Genomic DNA, 16,053 nt, shown 5'->3' on the forward strand with positions numbered 1-16,053 from the left:
GACCCTAAATGGACACCTGAATGTGCTTAAAAAAACCATACATCTTGTATACCTTGTAATCCCTCTATCAATCCCTCTACGATGTATTGTGTTCTATCAAATAATGAAGATCTTATAGAGGGAATAGCCCATAAAGCTTTGCCATATTTCTATCAAGGCTAACGCTGATGGAATTTCAAGCTCCCTCTAGTAGGGAGTATGTGAGTCAATAGCCCACATTCCTCACTAGTGGTGGGGTGAGTAAATGGCTTGTTGTTGAGATTGGAGGCCATGTCTTTGTGAGACTGAAGGAGAGTCAGGTTCGTCTGGTGGGGGACTGTACGTCTTCTCCCCTGAGAATGGGCTGCCTGGATATCTGCTTCCCCCCTGAGAAGTGTATTAGTATCCCTGTCCTGGCATCACTCAGTGAGAGAGAGAGAGAGAGAGAGAGAGAGAGAGAGAGAGAGAGAGAGAGAGAGAGAGAGAGACTCCTCAGCTCACTCGCATGAGAAATGTCTGTCCCTGATCGCATGGTGTTTCTCAGAACCTCTGATGTCCGTAGCCATCTCTTCCCAAGGCCATGGTTTGTTAAAGGACGAGGGCTACTTCTGAGCTGTCTTTTCTACAGGCATGATCGGGGAAAACCAGTGTAGCACAGGTATTATAGTGGGTTAGCGTAGCAGTGCCACTGCCCTCCAAATCAAATGAAGTTCTAACACAAACAACAGTAGCAGAACAAAATAGAGCACAGCTTCTTGACTCTGCGTACTCCATAATGCACGCCTAGCAAGACAAACATCCTCTTGTTGTGCAATGCATTATTTATACATTCTACACTATTTATAAATGACAGCTGAGTATTTCACCTGTTACCTGTTGTATGCAGTGTGACAGCTGAGTATTTCACCTGTTACCTGTTGTATTCAGCGCATGTGACAGATACAATTTGATTTGATTGACATAATCACCTAAAGCATCTCTGAATAAAGGATGCTTCAATCAGCTTCTTTTAAAAGTGCTCCTGCTTCTGTGAAAGCTGTATCCTTGACTGAACTCTGACCCTGTCACCTTGAAGCAGGAAGTCATTATAGATGTCTCACTGCCAGAAGAACGGTGTCATGGTTTTTGAGAGGGAAAGGAGGGCGGCTGGATGAAGAGGGATGAACAGAGAATACTTTCCCAGAATCATATCAAATAAACCTTTTTAAGAAATTCATGGGGACTTGGAGCCCTGAGGAAATATTTGCATTGATCACGGCTTTATTTTCATATATGCCCCCGGTTTTCACACACTGCTGTCCATGGTCTCGCTGGCTTAGCGTCTAATTCCGGCTCACCTGTTAGCGCGCCCAAACACTGACTCCCATCGCTAATGAAACTCCTAGGGCTTGCCTTCCCCTCACACGCTGGATTAGGACTCTGAATCAACAAAAGGCAAAAACAAATGATGATAAAAGTGAGCAAGATGTGTTTTTCTTTTTTTCTTTCTGCCTGCTGTGCTCTGAAAACTAATGTAAGCTGCAGTTCCAACCCTTCCGCTAGCCTGTTAGCATAAACCGCAACAGCTCAGCCTAGCCACAGTGGAGGAGTGAGACTTAGCATAGCAGCAATACAGTGGAGTGTATTTAAGTTAGCCACTGTGGTAGAGTCTCCCTCCACCTCACCTTTTTCTTCTTTGAGTCCCATGCAGTAGATGCTAAGAAACTAATTTAGCACACTATGCGTGGTTAATCCCTCATATTGCAGTCTCAATGGTAGTATGAGGTTTGCCAGGAAGACCAGGCTCCCACAGGATGTCCTACTACTCAGTGTAACCTTAGCTTCTTGGATGCAGCCTGGTAGAATTTCAGTGGGAGTGCCAACAATCTTGTACAAGCACCAAGTGACACGTCTCTTAAAATCTCCAATATCTCCCAGAGGACACAAACTACACAAGGAGGGGAAATTAACTTTGATAGACCAGCCTATTGTTTAAGGGTCAAAGGCTTTAGCAGCGTCTACGACATGAGAAATGTCAAACTAAGTAAATGGAATTTAACAGGCCTGCTGTATTGAAGAATTTCAAACTTTTCTGAAGACGTTGAGATGACAACCAGGCCACTCATTTCACTTGAGTGCTTCTTCTAAATGGGACAGAAATCTCCCCTGAAAGGAGGAGTAGAAACAATTCTGAAATTCAATCACAGTAAGAAATCGGTTTGACAATGGGAGCATTTATTTAAGGTCGTATTAGTTAATTAAATGTGGGTCTATTCAGTCAAATTTGTGAATAAAACAATTGCCTCCCTCTGTCAATTTCCACTTTATTTCAACATGCATATGATGAACTAACAAAAGATTTACAGAGGCAATTAGAAGTGGCTGAGGAGATAGCTTTTACCAGACAAATTAGCCCTTAATTAGAGACCCAGCCTTGTAGGGCAGGCAGCACAGACGTTATAGAAGCACCACATGTTATATTCAGAAAATGCATCAGCATCCCCTTGGGGAAGCTAAATAGATGATGAACCTCAATACCAAGTGCTTTGAATTAATGTCATTTTATATTGTTTGTAGGCCAAACAGAAGTTTCACACTCTGTCTATGTCCGTTTACTGGCCCAACGCTCTTAACCGCTAGGCTACCTGCCACCTACCTGACCCTCATGTAACTCACTCGCTCTCTCTCTCTCTCTCTCTTTTCTTCTCTCTCTGTCTCTCTCAGTGGCTATCATGCTGAAGGATGACTACTTTGTTCGTGGTGCGGGCCTGCCCGGGCGTTTTAAGGCGGAGAAGGTGGAGTTCCACTGGGGCCAGAGCAACGGATCTGAGGGCTCTGAACACAGCATCAACGGCAAGAGGTTCCCAGTGGAGGTGAGAGCGAGAGGAAAGGCGTGTGAATGGGAATATCTGGAGGAGAGAATTCTAGAAAAATCAGTGTATGAATGAGGAGCAGTGGGGGTGGGAGTCTGCCCCCTGTCAGAATGGCGAAGAGTAGAGGGTGGTCCCATATCGATCTAAAAATGTGAAGGCCAGGGCCCTGGGGTCTGATCAGTGGATGGCCAGTGATGGCCGATCTCACTCCTAAAGCCTGATTTATCAGTATGGGCGTCTGGTCTGGCGCAGCACACTGCAGCTAAGAGACAGCTTTAGGATCCAGTAAAAACTCAAGTGATATCTAAACCCAGCTGTTGTTCCCTTGAATGGCAAAATATAATTATTATGTTTTGATTAACGACAACCCCAGCAGCCTCTTTACTGTCTTTGGCGAACAGATTAATATAGATCATTTGACATTTAGTGAGTTTGGCTGGTGTCAGCAATTTGAAGAAGGTTATTATAGTAAACTAGTGTTAGGGACAGAAACTAGCATATGCGTGCGAGGCTTGGAGCCATCTATGTGTTGTATGTTGTTTTTTTTAGTGGGGGGGGGGGTTGTCACTTGTTAACACCGTGGGGCGTTAATGCACAAGGTGATGGGTCAGGTCATAGGTTAGGTTAGGCTTAAAGGTAGACTCCGCAAGATGACGTAGATGCATGAAGGAAACAGTAGTAGTAGGTCAATTTACGAAACAACCAGGATCATTGAAGAGTGAGGCTGAACTTCTCCGCTGTTTTGGTCCCATAGCCACCATATTGTAGCAGTGTGAAGCACAGATACTCTGTGTGACTATGTGAGAGCAAAGTCTTGCATCATGCTCATCTCAATGGCCACGTAAGGGTGGATCACTTTTGTCAAGTCAGTGGGCCAGTGTGTTGAATAATGGGGTTAAACAATGTCATATTTGCACCTACATGTCAACTGCATGAACTTTACAAAAATTATGTGATCAAAGGTCATGAAGTTTTTATTGCAGCCAACCGCAATTTTCTGCAGTTGCTCTTCACCAACTTAAAACAGGTTTGTTAGTTATTTATTTTCAATTTACTAAATAGTTTTTTCATGTTTTGTTTTAATTTACTATAATAACCTTAATTTTAAGTATTTCAATTTTATGTTGCCATTTCAGTTTTTTCATTGGGTGCTTTGTCCCTCCAATAACGTTAAAGTACTGCTTACAAGGTGCTGCATCTCATGTTTCACACATTCACTTTTGCGCATTGCGAAACTGATCAATAAAAGGCCGAACTCCCTCTTCTGTTATATTGATGATTTCTTGAATGATTCATTGTATGATTTGCGGTCCACTCTGTTGATCTCTGTCCTGATGTCTGCAGAATAGAATGTTCTTTCTAGCCAATATGCCAGCATGAAAGATTAACTGGATTTGATTAGTTTGGGCTGGTTATTCATGCGACATGGTCATGGCCATAACTATAAAATATGATTGATATATGATTGACATCGGTAATTGTTTCTAATTTGACAAATAAATACATAATACAAATATGTTTTTTGCACACAAAGAAAATCTATTATGGGTGAACATCTGAATATGCTCCCAGCATGGATCAAAGTTCAGAATGCTTATATTCTTGATCTGACTGAGTTCTAATAGTGCCTCCCCCTTTGCGAACGAGTGGAATCATGAACAGTGGTTTGCTCATTATGTTTGCCTGCGTCCCCCTGATTTGCCTCCCGGATTTTCCTTTTTAGTAGCACGTTCACCACTCTCTCAAACAGCTAACTCCGCCCTCTCGTGGCACAGTCCAAGGGCCTGATATGTAAAAAAACTCTCCCGCAGCAGTATTGCAGTAATGTTGAAGGGCTCTGGGTAGTATTACTTAGCCAACTAGAAGGATGAAGTAAGAGGCTAACGTTAAACGGAGCCTAAAAAGTGTTTACTAAGTTGTCATAATAACTTTGCTTTACAGAGAGTAGGCTACTGAGACAGACAGTGATGTGGCCCTCAGTGGTGAGACTGAGGCAGGCTGCAGTGTATGCAGGAGGAAGCAGAGGAGACAGAGAGAGAGAGGAAGCAAGCAGAGAGAGAAGTTAGTTTAGTGGTTCCCAAACTTGGGGTCAGGGCCCCATGTCGGGTCCCCTGAAAAAACTGTACTAATCTAATCAAACAAGTTAGGAACTTAAAAATATATATTTTTCATTATGAACATCTCCATATGGCCTCTTCCCTATAGGCAAACAATACAGTTCTAAAAATGTCATACATTAATGTTTACATCGGTGGTTGTTTGCCATATCCATTCCCCACTGTTTTTTCAACTACAAAACTGATATTAATACAGAATTATAAGTAATGTTCTAATAATTCATGTGAACGTCCTGATATGATCATCTGTGTGCTCCATTCATGTCTGTTTGTGCGGAGCATTATTAGTAATGCCTAGGAATACAAATGTGAATGCTATGTCATTTGATAAGAGATATAATTAAAGAGTTGATGATTTTATGCAGTTCATCATTACAACTGACTGAACAGTCACTGATGCTATGTGTCAGTGTGAATCAGTTCTCATATATCCGGGTAAAACATTACAGTTGAAGAGCTAATAGGCTTTCTAGATTGACTGAGGTGTGTTTGTAGAATGACTGATGTGAATGAACCTACAGAAGCCAAGGTGATAATGGCTGGGGTCATTTTTGCTTGTTTTTGCTCTTCTCCAAATAGCATTTTTATGTTTTTATTTCATTGTATAGAAAAGCAGTAAATCAGCTTCAACTTTCCCAAAAAATTCTGGGGAGACCTTCCGGACCTCACTAAAACTCATACCCTGGTTACAGCCCTGGACTTGGTTGTCTGAGAGTGTTACTGTGGTGAATGCTAATGAGTGCTGACAACTCCCCCTACTCATGTCCTTATCTGTACAGAGAGAGCGAGAGAGAGCGAGAGAGGGAGGGAGAATAAGAGAAAGGTAGGGGAAGGATATAGAGCTGAGGGCACAGTAGAAAGAGAGAGAGAGAGTAAGGGAGGAGGAATGCACTGTGGAGATAGTTCACAATTAACATTCTGTCAAGGAGGGCGATTGTGTCTAAGAGGTAATTAAATATGCCAGTGGCAGGGCTGTGTGTGTGTGTGTGTGTGTGTGTGTGTGTGTGTGTGTGTGTGTGTGTGTGTGTGTGTGTGTGTGTGTGTGTGTGTGTGTGTGTGTGTGTGTGTGTGTGTGTGTGTGTGTGTGTGTGTGTGTGTGTGTGTGTGTGTGTGTGTGCGCACCACATTGCCGTCATGCCTTGCTGTGCTATTGATTATGGCTTCCCATCATCTAATGTCACATGACCTCTTTAATGTCACAGGTGCTGTGCTGACCTGTATTATAGGAGAGATGAGAGCAGCTCTCCATCTCAGCTCTTCTTCTGGTATGAAAGTAGGAAAACAGCAGTGTTAATATAAAGTAGTAATCCACAGGTACAAAGTGGCTTTGTTACTAAATCTGGATGCAATACACTGAGGCACGGTGGGTCTCTCCCAATCTTATTTAGATGTACTGTGGCAGGGAAATTGCCAATGACAAGGTTTAATTTGGAAAATACCTTAAACCCTGGGTGGCTTTGCAGAGCCATTACTTGAAAATGTGGGTCTAGTTAAATTGGTTACCGCTGAATCTCTGCTTCTCCCTCTTGAGCTGACCTGAATTCAGTGGCTGTGGTTTCCTCCACTGTTTTTGTCCAGTCTGAGATCATGTTTTGCGTTTGATGGACAAAGGCTCAAGCTTTGGGTTTTTTCTTTCATTGTTTTTATCTGTATCAGTGTTCCCCTATATACTTAGCCCATTTAAAATATGTTTTGATCTTCATTATGTATAACCCAATATTTTATTTGATGCCACTGCCCATTTAGAACATTAGCGAAATGCTAACCCCCTAGTGATTCCTCAACACATTACCAGAGATGTCTGTCTGGTGATAAGAATATGAAGAGAGGAGAACCCTCAGACTAAGGCAGACAGGGCTCTCAATTGCAAGGAGATAGACACTCCCCCAGCAACAGAGAAAAACAACCCCATTGACACACAGCCTGACATATTATTAAAATAAGTACTTGTAGCTGATTATACGCATTAGTGGTGATCATGCCTTCTTCCACTTCCCTTCCTTACCCCCCCTCTTTTTCCCTAATTAAATCTAACCACTCTCACTGTGTGTGTGTGTGTGTGTGTGTGTGTGTGTGTGTGTGTGTGTGTGTGTGTGTGTGTGTGTGTGTGTGTGTGTGTGTGTGTGTGTGTGTGTGTGTGTGTGTGTGTGTGTGTGTGTGTGTGTGTGTGTGTGTGTACGTGGGACTGAAGCTGAAGCACTTGCTGGTCAAAGTTTTTATTAGTGGTCCTTGAAGTAGCACTCTATCCAATGGAATGAGAAATCATCTGGAATGTAAGAGGCATGTAAGCTCTGACTTCGTAAGGGAGGACATTTCTGTGATGTCATTTCTGTTGGGTAGTATGCCCGGTGTCAAAGTAAATAGACAGGAAAATAAATAAGTTAATAGAATGAAAGGATGATTTTAAACATGCTAGTCATATATAACACACTCTAAAAGCCTTTATCAACAGTAGTGGTAGTATGCTTAGTGCTAACAGAGAGACAGACTAAAGCATGTACTGTGGCTGTGGCCAGATGTCCTTGGTGACTGTCACTAACAGACCCTGGTTGGTCTGAGCCCTCTCCTATGAATACTCATGAGGACACTGCTGTCAACACAGAGGAGATTTTCTGCAAAATGCCACTTTCATTTCTTAAAGTCCTCTTGAATGATTTATGTTTACAAGCCTTGCCATTTAGTAATTGTTCTCTAATAAGCTTGTGATTAAGTGGGGGACTGCTGCGTTCCTACCTGCTGTTTTAACTGTAAAACACTGCTTAATATGCAAAGCACAGCCAGGCAGGCATGAAGCACAGCTCTCCATCTGTATCCATCACCCACGGTGTGTTACCCTGCTCATACTGTACAACAATCACATCCCCACCCTCAGTCTCTGAATGGATTCCGGAAACATTTGGCTTCAATGATTTATAAATGAATTATGCATGGAGTATGGACTGAATTTATTTGATTGTAGGAAGCTTAACTTCATCGGGGTCATCTTCAGGATAAATTGAATGCTATAGGAATGAGTTGGTGTATCATGGAAAGGATGACACATCATCACAACAGAACTCAAACTCAGTTTAGCATAATGTCAGAATGACCTGAAATCTGGTTATTGCAGTATCATTCCTTGCAGGGACATCTCTCTGTTTACGGTGTCAGAGAGGAAGTCTTCCCACTGTAATATCACACATCTGCTCCCGTGTTCTAAGGTGGTGAGAGGAAGTCTCCCCACTGTAATATCACACATCTGCTCCCGTGTTCTAAGGTGGTGAGAGGAAGTCTTCCCACTGTAATATCACACATCTGCTCCCGTGTTCTAAGGTGGTGAGAGGAAGTCTTCCCACTGTAATATCACACATCTTCTCCCGTGTTCTAAGGTGGTGAGAGGAGAGTGTTCCCACTGTAATATCACACATCTGCTCCCGTGTTCTAAGGTGGTGAGAGGAAGTCTTCCCACTGTAATATCACACATCTGCTCCCGTGTTCTAAGGTGGTGAGAGGAAGTCTTCCCACTGTAATATCACACATCTGCTCCCGTGTTCTAAGATGGTGAGAGGAGAGTGTTCCAGCTTTATTTCTCCATGCCCTCTTGACACCCTGGAGGGATTTCACTGCTCTCTCAGTCTTTCCATTCTGTCCAGCGTAAAGGGTTCCACATGCTTCCCAGCCGAAACAGTTCGGAACAGTTTGAGCATATATTATGACGACATTTTGTTATGTTTTTGTTTGTTCAGTTGTTTGGCCACACAAAAAAATGTATTGAGGCAAGCCGAAGTTGTTCGCCGAAAGTCTACGCCCCTTCGACGGTGATTGGTCAACGGTAGGGATTCTTTAGTAATCTTTGTTGTCATTCAACAAGTGACCATTTTTTTATTTAGAAATACTCTACCAAACATCTAATTTAGATTTAAAATTGCGCAACTAAGATCTCTTCGGCAAAAACATCAAAATCAATGACAGATTTCTTGAGTTATGTTAGATACATTTTTACTATTCTGAGGAAGTGTTTACTGGCTTAGGCGTCTCAAAATGGACAAACTGTACTTTTGTTCCTTTTTTCTCGTTTTTGAAGTGAATGTCTTTTCAGGGAGTTTCGAGCACACTCGTTCAGGTGGCCTAGCTGACTTCGGCTAGCCGCCAGCCGAACTGAAGCCTTCTGATGCCTAACCTGGCCTCTTCCTCCTCCTTCCACCACCATTGCCCCCTACTCCGCCTTCTCCTCCATGCTCCTGCCCCCCCCCCCCTGTGGGCCTCAGAACAAGATGGGGGGCAAGGTAGATGATGTGCACACTCTCACAGACGCTGAAGGTACTGTATCACAAATAATAGATGTCCGTGATGAATGGAATTTTATTTCCATCAACCTTTTTGCAGTGGATGAAACAGAAAATGCATTCCTGACCTAAATTACCTTGTGCATAGATATTCATTGTGTACTTTTTCAAGTCTACCGTATGTATGGTAGTACAGTGTACAGTACATTTGTGTCTTGGTGTGTTGATATTTGCAAAAACACAATATATGGGCAAAGTACCTGCCCTCCATGACACCTACAGCACCCGATTTCACAGGAAGGCCAAAAAGATCATCAAGGACAACAACCACCTGAGCCACTGCCTGTTCACACTGCTATCATCCAGAAGGCGAGGTCGGTACATGTGCATCAAAGCTGGGACCGAGAGATTGAGAAACAGCTTCTATCTCAAGGCCATCAGACTGCTAAACAGCAATCACTAACTCAGAGAGGCTGCTGCCAACATTGAGACCCAATCACTGGACACTTGAATAAATTGATCACTAGTCAATTTAAACAATGCCACTTTAATAATGTTTACATATCTTACATTACTTACATCACATGTATACATTGTATTTATACCATCTACTGTACCTTGCCTATGCTGCTCGGCCATCGCTCATCCATATACTTGCATGTACATATTCTCATTCACCCCTTTAGATTTGTGTGTATTAGGTCGTTGTTGGGAATTGTGAGATTACTTGTTAGATATTACTGCACTGTTGGAATTAGAAGCACAAGCATTTCACAAGAATTTTACTTGCGTTAACATCTGCTAACCATGTGTGTGACCAAAAACATTTGATTTGATTCTCTTTAATTTCTAAAGTTTTCAGCTCATGTTTTGTCTGTAACTTTTACTTGAAAAGTTTCATATTTGTACCTGGTCCATTTCCCTGTCACCGTGGGCCTAGTGTATCAGCAAGGCTGTCAAATTTTCAGTTGCTACAGGGTTATTTTCCTCCTGTGAGAAACGAGTCAAATTAAGATCCTACGTCTGTGCATAATGACTGGTGCATTGGTTCTATTTTCGGTGCCTGTAGATACTTAGCACAGTTGGTATAACCTTGCCAGAATGCCCACGCTTTAGTTATGCTCATTCTGTTGTTAAGGTTACTTCCAGGTCTTGACAACACAGACGCCTATGGTGCTGTGCATGGCTATTTAATGACTTAGGGGATAGGGGATACAGGGGATACAATCAAACAAATATTGATCAAAGTCTATGCCAGGCTAGCTAAAGTTTTAATCTGCTGTCTGTGTAGTGTACAGACAGAGGAAATGAGTGGCATGTCAATCAAAACATGTCAGGGAGAGGAAGGAAGTGTAACAAGATGTCAAATAAAAAATAACAATATATAAAGGGGGTGCCGGTACAGAGTCAGTGTGCGGGGGCACCGGATAATTGTGGTAGTATGTACATGTCGGTAGAGTTAATTAAAGGGACTATGCATAGATGACAACAGAGTGGCATTGGTGTGGAGAAGGAAGGGAGGGGGGGGGGCAATGTGAATAGTCTAGGTAGCCATTTGACTAGATGTTCATCAGTCTTATGGCTTGGGGGTAGAAGCTGTTTAGAAGCCTCTCGGACCTAGACTTGGCGCTCCGGTACCGCTTGCCATGTGGTAGCAGAGAGAACAGTCTATGACTAGGGTGGCTGGAGTCTTTGCCAATTTTTAGGGCCTTTCTCTGACCCCGTCTGGTATAGAGGTCCTGGATGGCAGGAAGCTTAGCCCTAGGGATGTACTGGGCCGTTTGCACTACCCTCTGTAGTGCCTTGCGGTCGGCGGCCGAGCAGTTGCCATACCAGGCAGTGATGCAACCAGTCAGGATGCTCTTTCGATGGTGCAGCTGTAGAACCTTTTGTGGATCTGAGGACCCATGCCAAATCTTTTCAGTCTCCTGAGGGGGAATAGGTTTTGTCTTGCCCGCTTCACGACTGACATGGTGTGCTTAGACCATGTTAGTTTGTTGGTGATGTGGACACTAGAAGTTCTCAACATGCTCCACTGCAGCCCCGTCGATGAGAATGGGGGTGTGCTCGGTCCTCTTTTTCCTGTAGTCCACAATCATCTCCTTTGTCTTGATCACGTTGTGGGAGAGGTTGTTGTCCTGGCACCACACGGCCAGGTCTCTGACCTCTTCCCTATAGGCTGTCTCGTTGTTGTCGGGGATCAGGCCTACCACTGTTGTGTCATCTACAAATTTAATGATGGTGTCTGAGTCGTGCCTGGCCGTGCAGTCGTGAGTGAACAGGGAGTACAGGAAGGGGCTGAGCACGCACCCCTGAGGGGCCCCTGTGTTTTGGATCAGCGTGGCGGATGTGTTGTTACCTACCCTTACCACATGGGGGGCGGCCCGTCAGGAAGTCCAAGATCCAGTTGCAGAGGGAGGTGTTTAGTCTCAGGGTCCTTAGCTTATTGATGCGCTTTGAGGGCACTGTGGTGTTGAACGCTGAGCTGTAGTCAATGGAAAGCATTCTCACATAGGTGTTCCTTTTGTCCAGGTGTGAAAGGGCAGTGTGGAGTGCAATAGAGACTGCATCATCTGTGGATCTGTTGGGGTGGTATGCAAATTGGAGTGGGTCTAGGGTTTCTGAGATGATGGTGTGGATGTGAGCCATGACCAGCCTTTCAAAGCACTTCTTGGCTACAGACGTGAGTGCTATTGGTCGGTAATCATTTAGGCAGGTTACCTTAGTGTTCTTGGGCACAGGCACTATGGTGGTCTGCTTAAAACATGTTGGTATTACAGACTCGGACAGAGTCCTGTATTGACGCTTTGCCTGTTTGACGGTTTGCCGGAGGGCATAGCGGGATTTCTTATAAGCTTCCGGATTAGAGTCCCGCTCCTTGAAAGTGGCAGCTCTAGCCTTTAGCTCAGAGCAGATGCTGCCTGTAATCCATGGTTTCTGGTTGGGGTAGGTACGTACGGTCATTGTGGGGACAACGTCATTTGGCTCAAAAAGCGTCCACGGAGGAAATAAAAAACAAATTGATTTATTGTTTAGAGGGTAAAGGATGGAAAAGAAGAGTCAGCTTAGAGATACAGTTTTAGTGGAATCTGAGAGGAGGTTTTACAGCAAAGTCATAATATTATAATTTTCAACTGTTGGTCTATTTTGTGTTTGATTCAGAAAGGAGAAATATTGTGGAGTGGTATTCTTATGTATTGTCATGTTGGGCCTCTCACACTTTCTCTCTTTGTGTCCCTCTTCTTCTCTATTTCTCTTCTCTTTGTCTCTCTCTCTCCCTCACACACTATTTCTATATCTCTCTCTCCCTCCCTCTGTCATTCCCTTTCTTGGCAGCTACATTCCATTAAACCTTCAAAGATAACTGATGACTGCCATGCCAAGCTCCTTTTTTAAATGTATTTCTCTATTTTATTTATGATTGGCCTCCCTCTGGATCGGGAGGCGTGCAATTTCTAACATAATGTTATATTTCCTGGCCTGTCCTCAATGACACCGAAAAACACTGCCATTCTTTAAAAGCCCAATGCTACCTAGAGGGCAAAAAGATGTTGTCCCAGTTCTGGGCTAGCTTGATACCATTTTTAATAATCTCGTTGCCGATACAGGCTGCCTTTTGTTTTCTCAAAAGCAATATTTTCCAGATTTTATGAAAAAGCAATACTCCCGAAATTGAAAAAGGAGGGACTGACATTCTAACATTTCTCATGTAATGTATTTTGGGGTTTTAAGATAGATTTCAAAGGGCTCAACACACCAAACATGTTTAATATCCCAGCTATTGCACTTTCATCCTGTATTGTATACCTGGCTTTTAAAGCCATTGTAGTGAGGGAGACTTGAGGTAGCTTTGGTGCCACAGGTGCCTATGCAACAATGATCATTTTGATGGACATCCATTTGTGAGAAATAAGCAGAGCCTGGTGGAGTGCACCAATGGAGTGCTCAGCCAGGTACTAAACTCCATGGAGAGCTCTGGTTGTGTGAATCACAGCATCAAAACAACACCTTGATGTGCTCTCTCCCAACTAGGACACAGAGTGGAGCACATCCTGTATGTCTGTCATTGGTTCCTTCCCAGCACAAAGGCTTGTGATTCAGCCTCAGATCTTCCATGGTCCCAGAGGGTGATATCACAGAGCCCTTCCCAGTCTTGTTGCACCTCCCCTCTGATGGAACTCTATTCCTCTCAGTATCCACTTCAAAGTGGAAGAACACCGAGGCTACTGTGTTTTTGTTGTCAGACCGAACATTACAAGACTTAGGACGGACACGTTCATGATATATGTGATAAATGTGAGCAGATATGCCTCCAAACACATCATATGGAACACAATCTCTTTCGTATACTTTATTATGTGGCTTTGAAACCAGTGGTTTATGTATTAGCTCTCTGTCAGCGATCAAGCTCATTAGATATTTGATTAGACTTTTTATCTTGTAGCACTCCGAGTCACTGTTTTCACTCTTTGAAGGAGCGTGTTTGTTTTTGTCAAGCTCAAGTAGGCCACAATCTCTTTCTTAATGAGCCAGATTGTCCACATTAATATTTCAGTCCTATTTGCAGAGACAATACACACACACACATATACACTCCCCTAACAGTGGTGTAATTTGCAGACCATGGGAAACTCCCCAGTCTCTATCAGCCTCATTATCTATCTAAACAACTTAAAACTAGGGGACAATTCACAAACACTCTCTTCCCCTCACTATTCCACTCTCTTTCCACTCTCTTTCCACTCTCTCTTCCACTCTCTCTTCTACTCTCTCTTCCCCCTCTCTTCCCCTCTCTCTTCCACTATCTCTTCCACTCTCTCTTCCACTCTCTCTTCCCCTCTCTCTCCCCTCTCTCTTCTCCTCTCTTTTCCACTCTCTCTATCCACTCTCTCTACCCTCTCTCTTCCACTATCTCTTCCACTCTCTCTTCCCCTCTCTCTTCCACTCCCACTTCCCCTCTCTCTCACCTCTCTCTTCCCCTCCCTCTTCCCCTCTCTCACCTCTCTCTTCCCCTCCCTCTTCCCCTCTCTTCCACTCCCACTTCCCCTCCCACTTCCCCTCTCTCTTCCCCTCTCTCTTCCCCTCCCTCTTCCCCTCCCTCTTCCCCTCTCTCTCCCCTCTCTCTTCCACTCTCTCTATCCCCTCTCTCTCCCCTCTCTCTTCCACTATCTCTTCCACTCTCTCTCCCCTCTCTCTTCCCCTCTCTTTTCCACTCTCTCTATCCCCTCTCTCTCCCCTCTCTCTTCCACTCCCACTTCCCCTCTCTCTCACCTCATTCTTCCCCTCCCTCTTCCCCTCTCTCACCTCTTTCTTCCCCTCCCTCTTCCCCTCTCTTCCACTCCCACTTCCCCTCTCTCTCCCCTCTCTCTTCCCCTCCCTCTTACCCTCTCTCTTCCACTCTCTCTCCCCTCTCTCTTCCACTACCTCTTCCACTACCTCTTCCACTCTCTCTTCCACTCTCTCTTCCACTCTCTCTTCCCCTCCCTCTTCCACTCTCTCTTTCCCTCCCTCTTTCCAACTCTCTTCCACCACCTCTTCCACTCTCTCTTTCCCTCCCTCTTCCACTCTCTCTTTCCCTCCCTCTTCCACTCTCTCTTCCACTCTCTCTTTCCCACTCTCTTCCACCACCTCTTCCACTCTCTCTTTCCCTCCCTCTTCCACTCTTTCTTCCACTCTCTCTTTCCCACTCTCTTTCCCACTCTCTTCCACCACCTCTTCCACTCTCTCTTCCCCTATATAGCGTTGTCAGATAAGTAAATGTGATCTTGAATCTCAGCATGCTGGTTGCTGAGTCATCTCAGTGTAGTGCCGGATAGGGAGGAGCTGCCATATACAGAACATACAGTACACACAGGTGCACAACCATGATTAATATTCCTTCTACAGTTTGGCAGATAAATCACACTCAGGCCTCACTGCGTTTTGTCTTTTCAGCATTTAAGCCATGCTCTTGAGTAAACATTCCACCCGTGTATATGGCAGACATGCTTGGTGTAGTTGATATGGCCATGTTCCCCTCTCTTCTTCCTCATTTCCTCTCTTCTCTCTTCAGTCTTTAGGGCAGTGGTATTCAAACTTATTAAGAGGGAACCCCATTTTTTCCCCAATAATTTCTGGTGACTAATTTCTGGAAACTCCACCCAAATCTAATGATACAACCTTAAAACCGGTAAATTTAGATTTTTACATCAATAAATAACCTTCAATTCATAGCATTTTCATCTCTTATCTAAATGAAAGGAAACCAATTAATGTATTTTTTAAATTATCTTTCTCAAAAATGTTTGCATATTTGTCCCATCCCATATTTGTACTCTTAATTTTTTGTTACTAATAAAATAAAAATCTTGTTTTATTTATTTTTCCGACCCCTCTGCACCTCCCCCACTGTTCTTTACTACGATACAGCATGGAGTGCCTTGACACAGTTCTTAGCCGTAGTATATTGGTCATATATCACAAACCCGAGTAGCCTTTTTGCTATTATAAACTAATAATTAGAGCGGTAAAACAAAATGTAGTAAAACAAAGTAAAAAAAAATGTTTTGTCATACCTGTGGTATATGGTCTGATATACCACGGCTGTCAGCCAATCAGCATTCAGAGCTTGAATCACTCAGTTTATAATACCAGTTATATTAAGGCTGTCAAGCGCTATATGCTTGGAACGTGTCCTTAACTGCTCAAACATATTTCTTTCTCTCTCCTGGTGGTCCGTAAAGTCTAAAACATTTTTAGATGTGTCTGTAGGATTCACATGAGGTGCTTTCCCCTCTGTCAGGAGCAGAGACTTGAATTGGCTCATTTGTGCTGGAGAAATTGGAAAATTGTGCTGTCTGT

At 43.6% G+C, this 16,053-nt stretch overlaps 1 protein-coding gene across 2 annotated transcripts in view; it reads left to right on the top strand.

Moving 5' to 3' along the window:
* The window catches only part of LOC135540122 (receptor-type tyrosine-protein phosphatase gamma-like), a 327,471-nt gene that overhangs the window by 226,277 nt on the left and 85,141 nt on the right, over positions 1 to 16,053 (top strand). For both annotated transcript variants that reach the window (XM_064966521.1, XM_064966520.1), the window contains exon 4: positions 2,683 to 2,831. In XM_064966521.1, the coding sequence (XP_064822593.1) occupies positions 2,683 to 2,831 (149 nt within the window). The remainder of the gene's footprint in view (positions 1 to 2,682; positions 2,832 to 16,053) is intronic.

The sequence above is a fragment of the Oncorhynchus masou genome, chromosome 5 (genome assembly GCF_036934945.1).
Source record: "Oncorhynchus masou masou isolate Uvic2021 chromosome 5, UVic_Omas_1.1, whole genome shotgun sequence".
Taxonomy (NCBI): domain Eukaryota; kingdom Metazoa; phylum Chordata; class Actinopteri; order Salmoniformes; family Salmonidae; genus Oncorhynchus; species Oncorhynchus masou.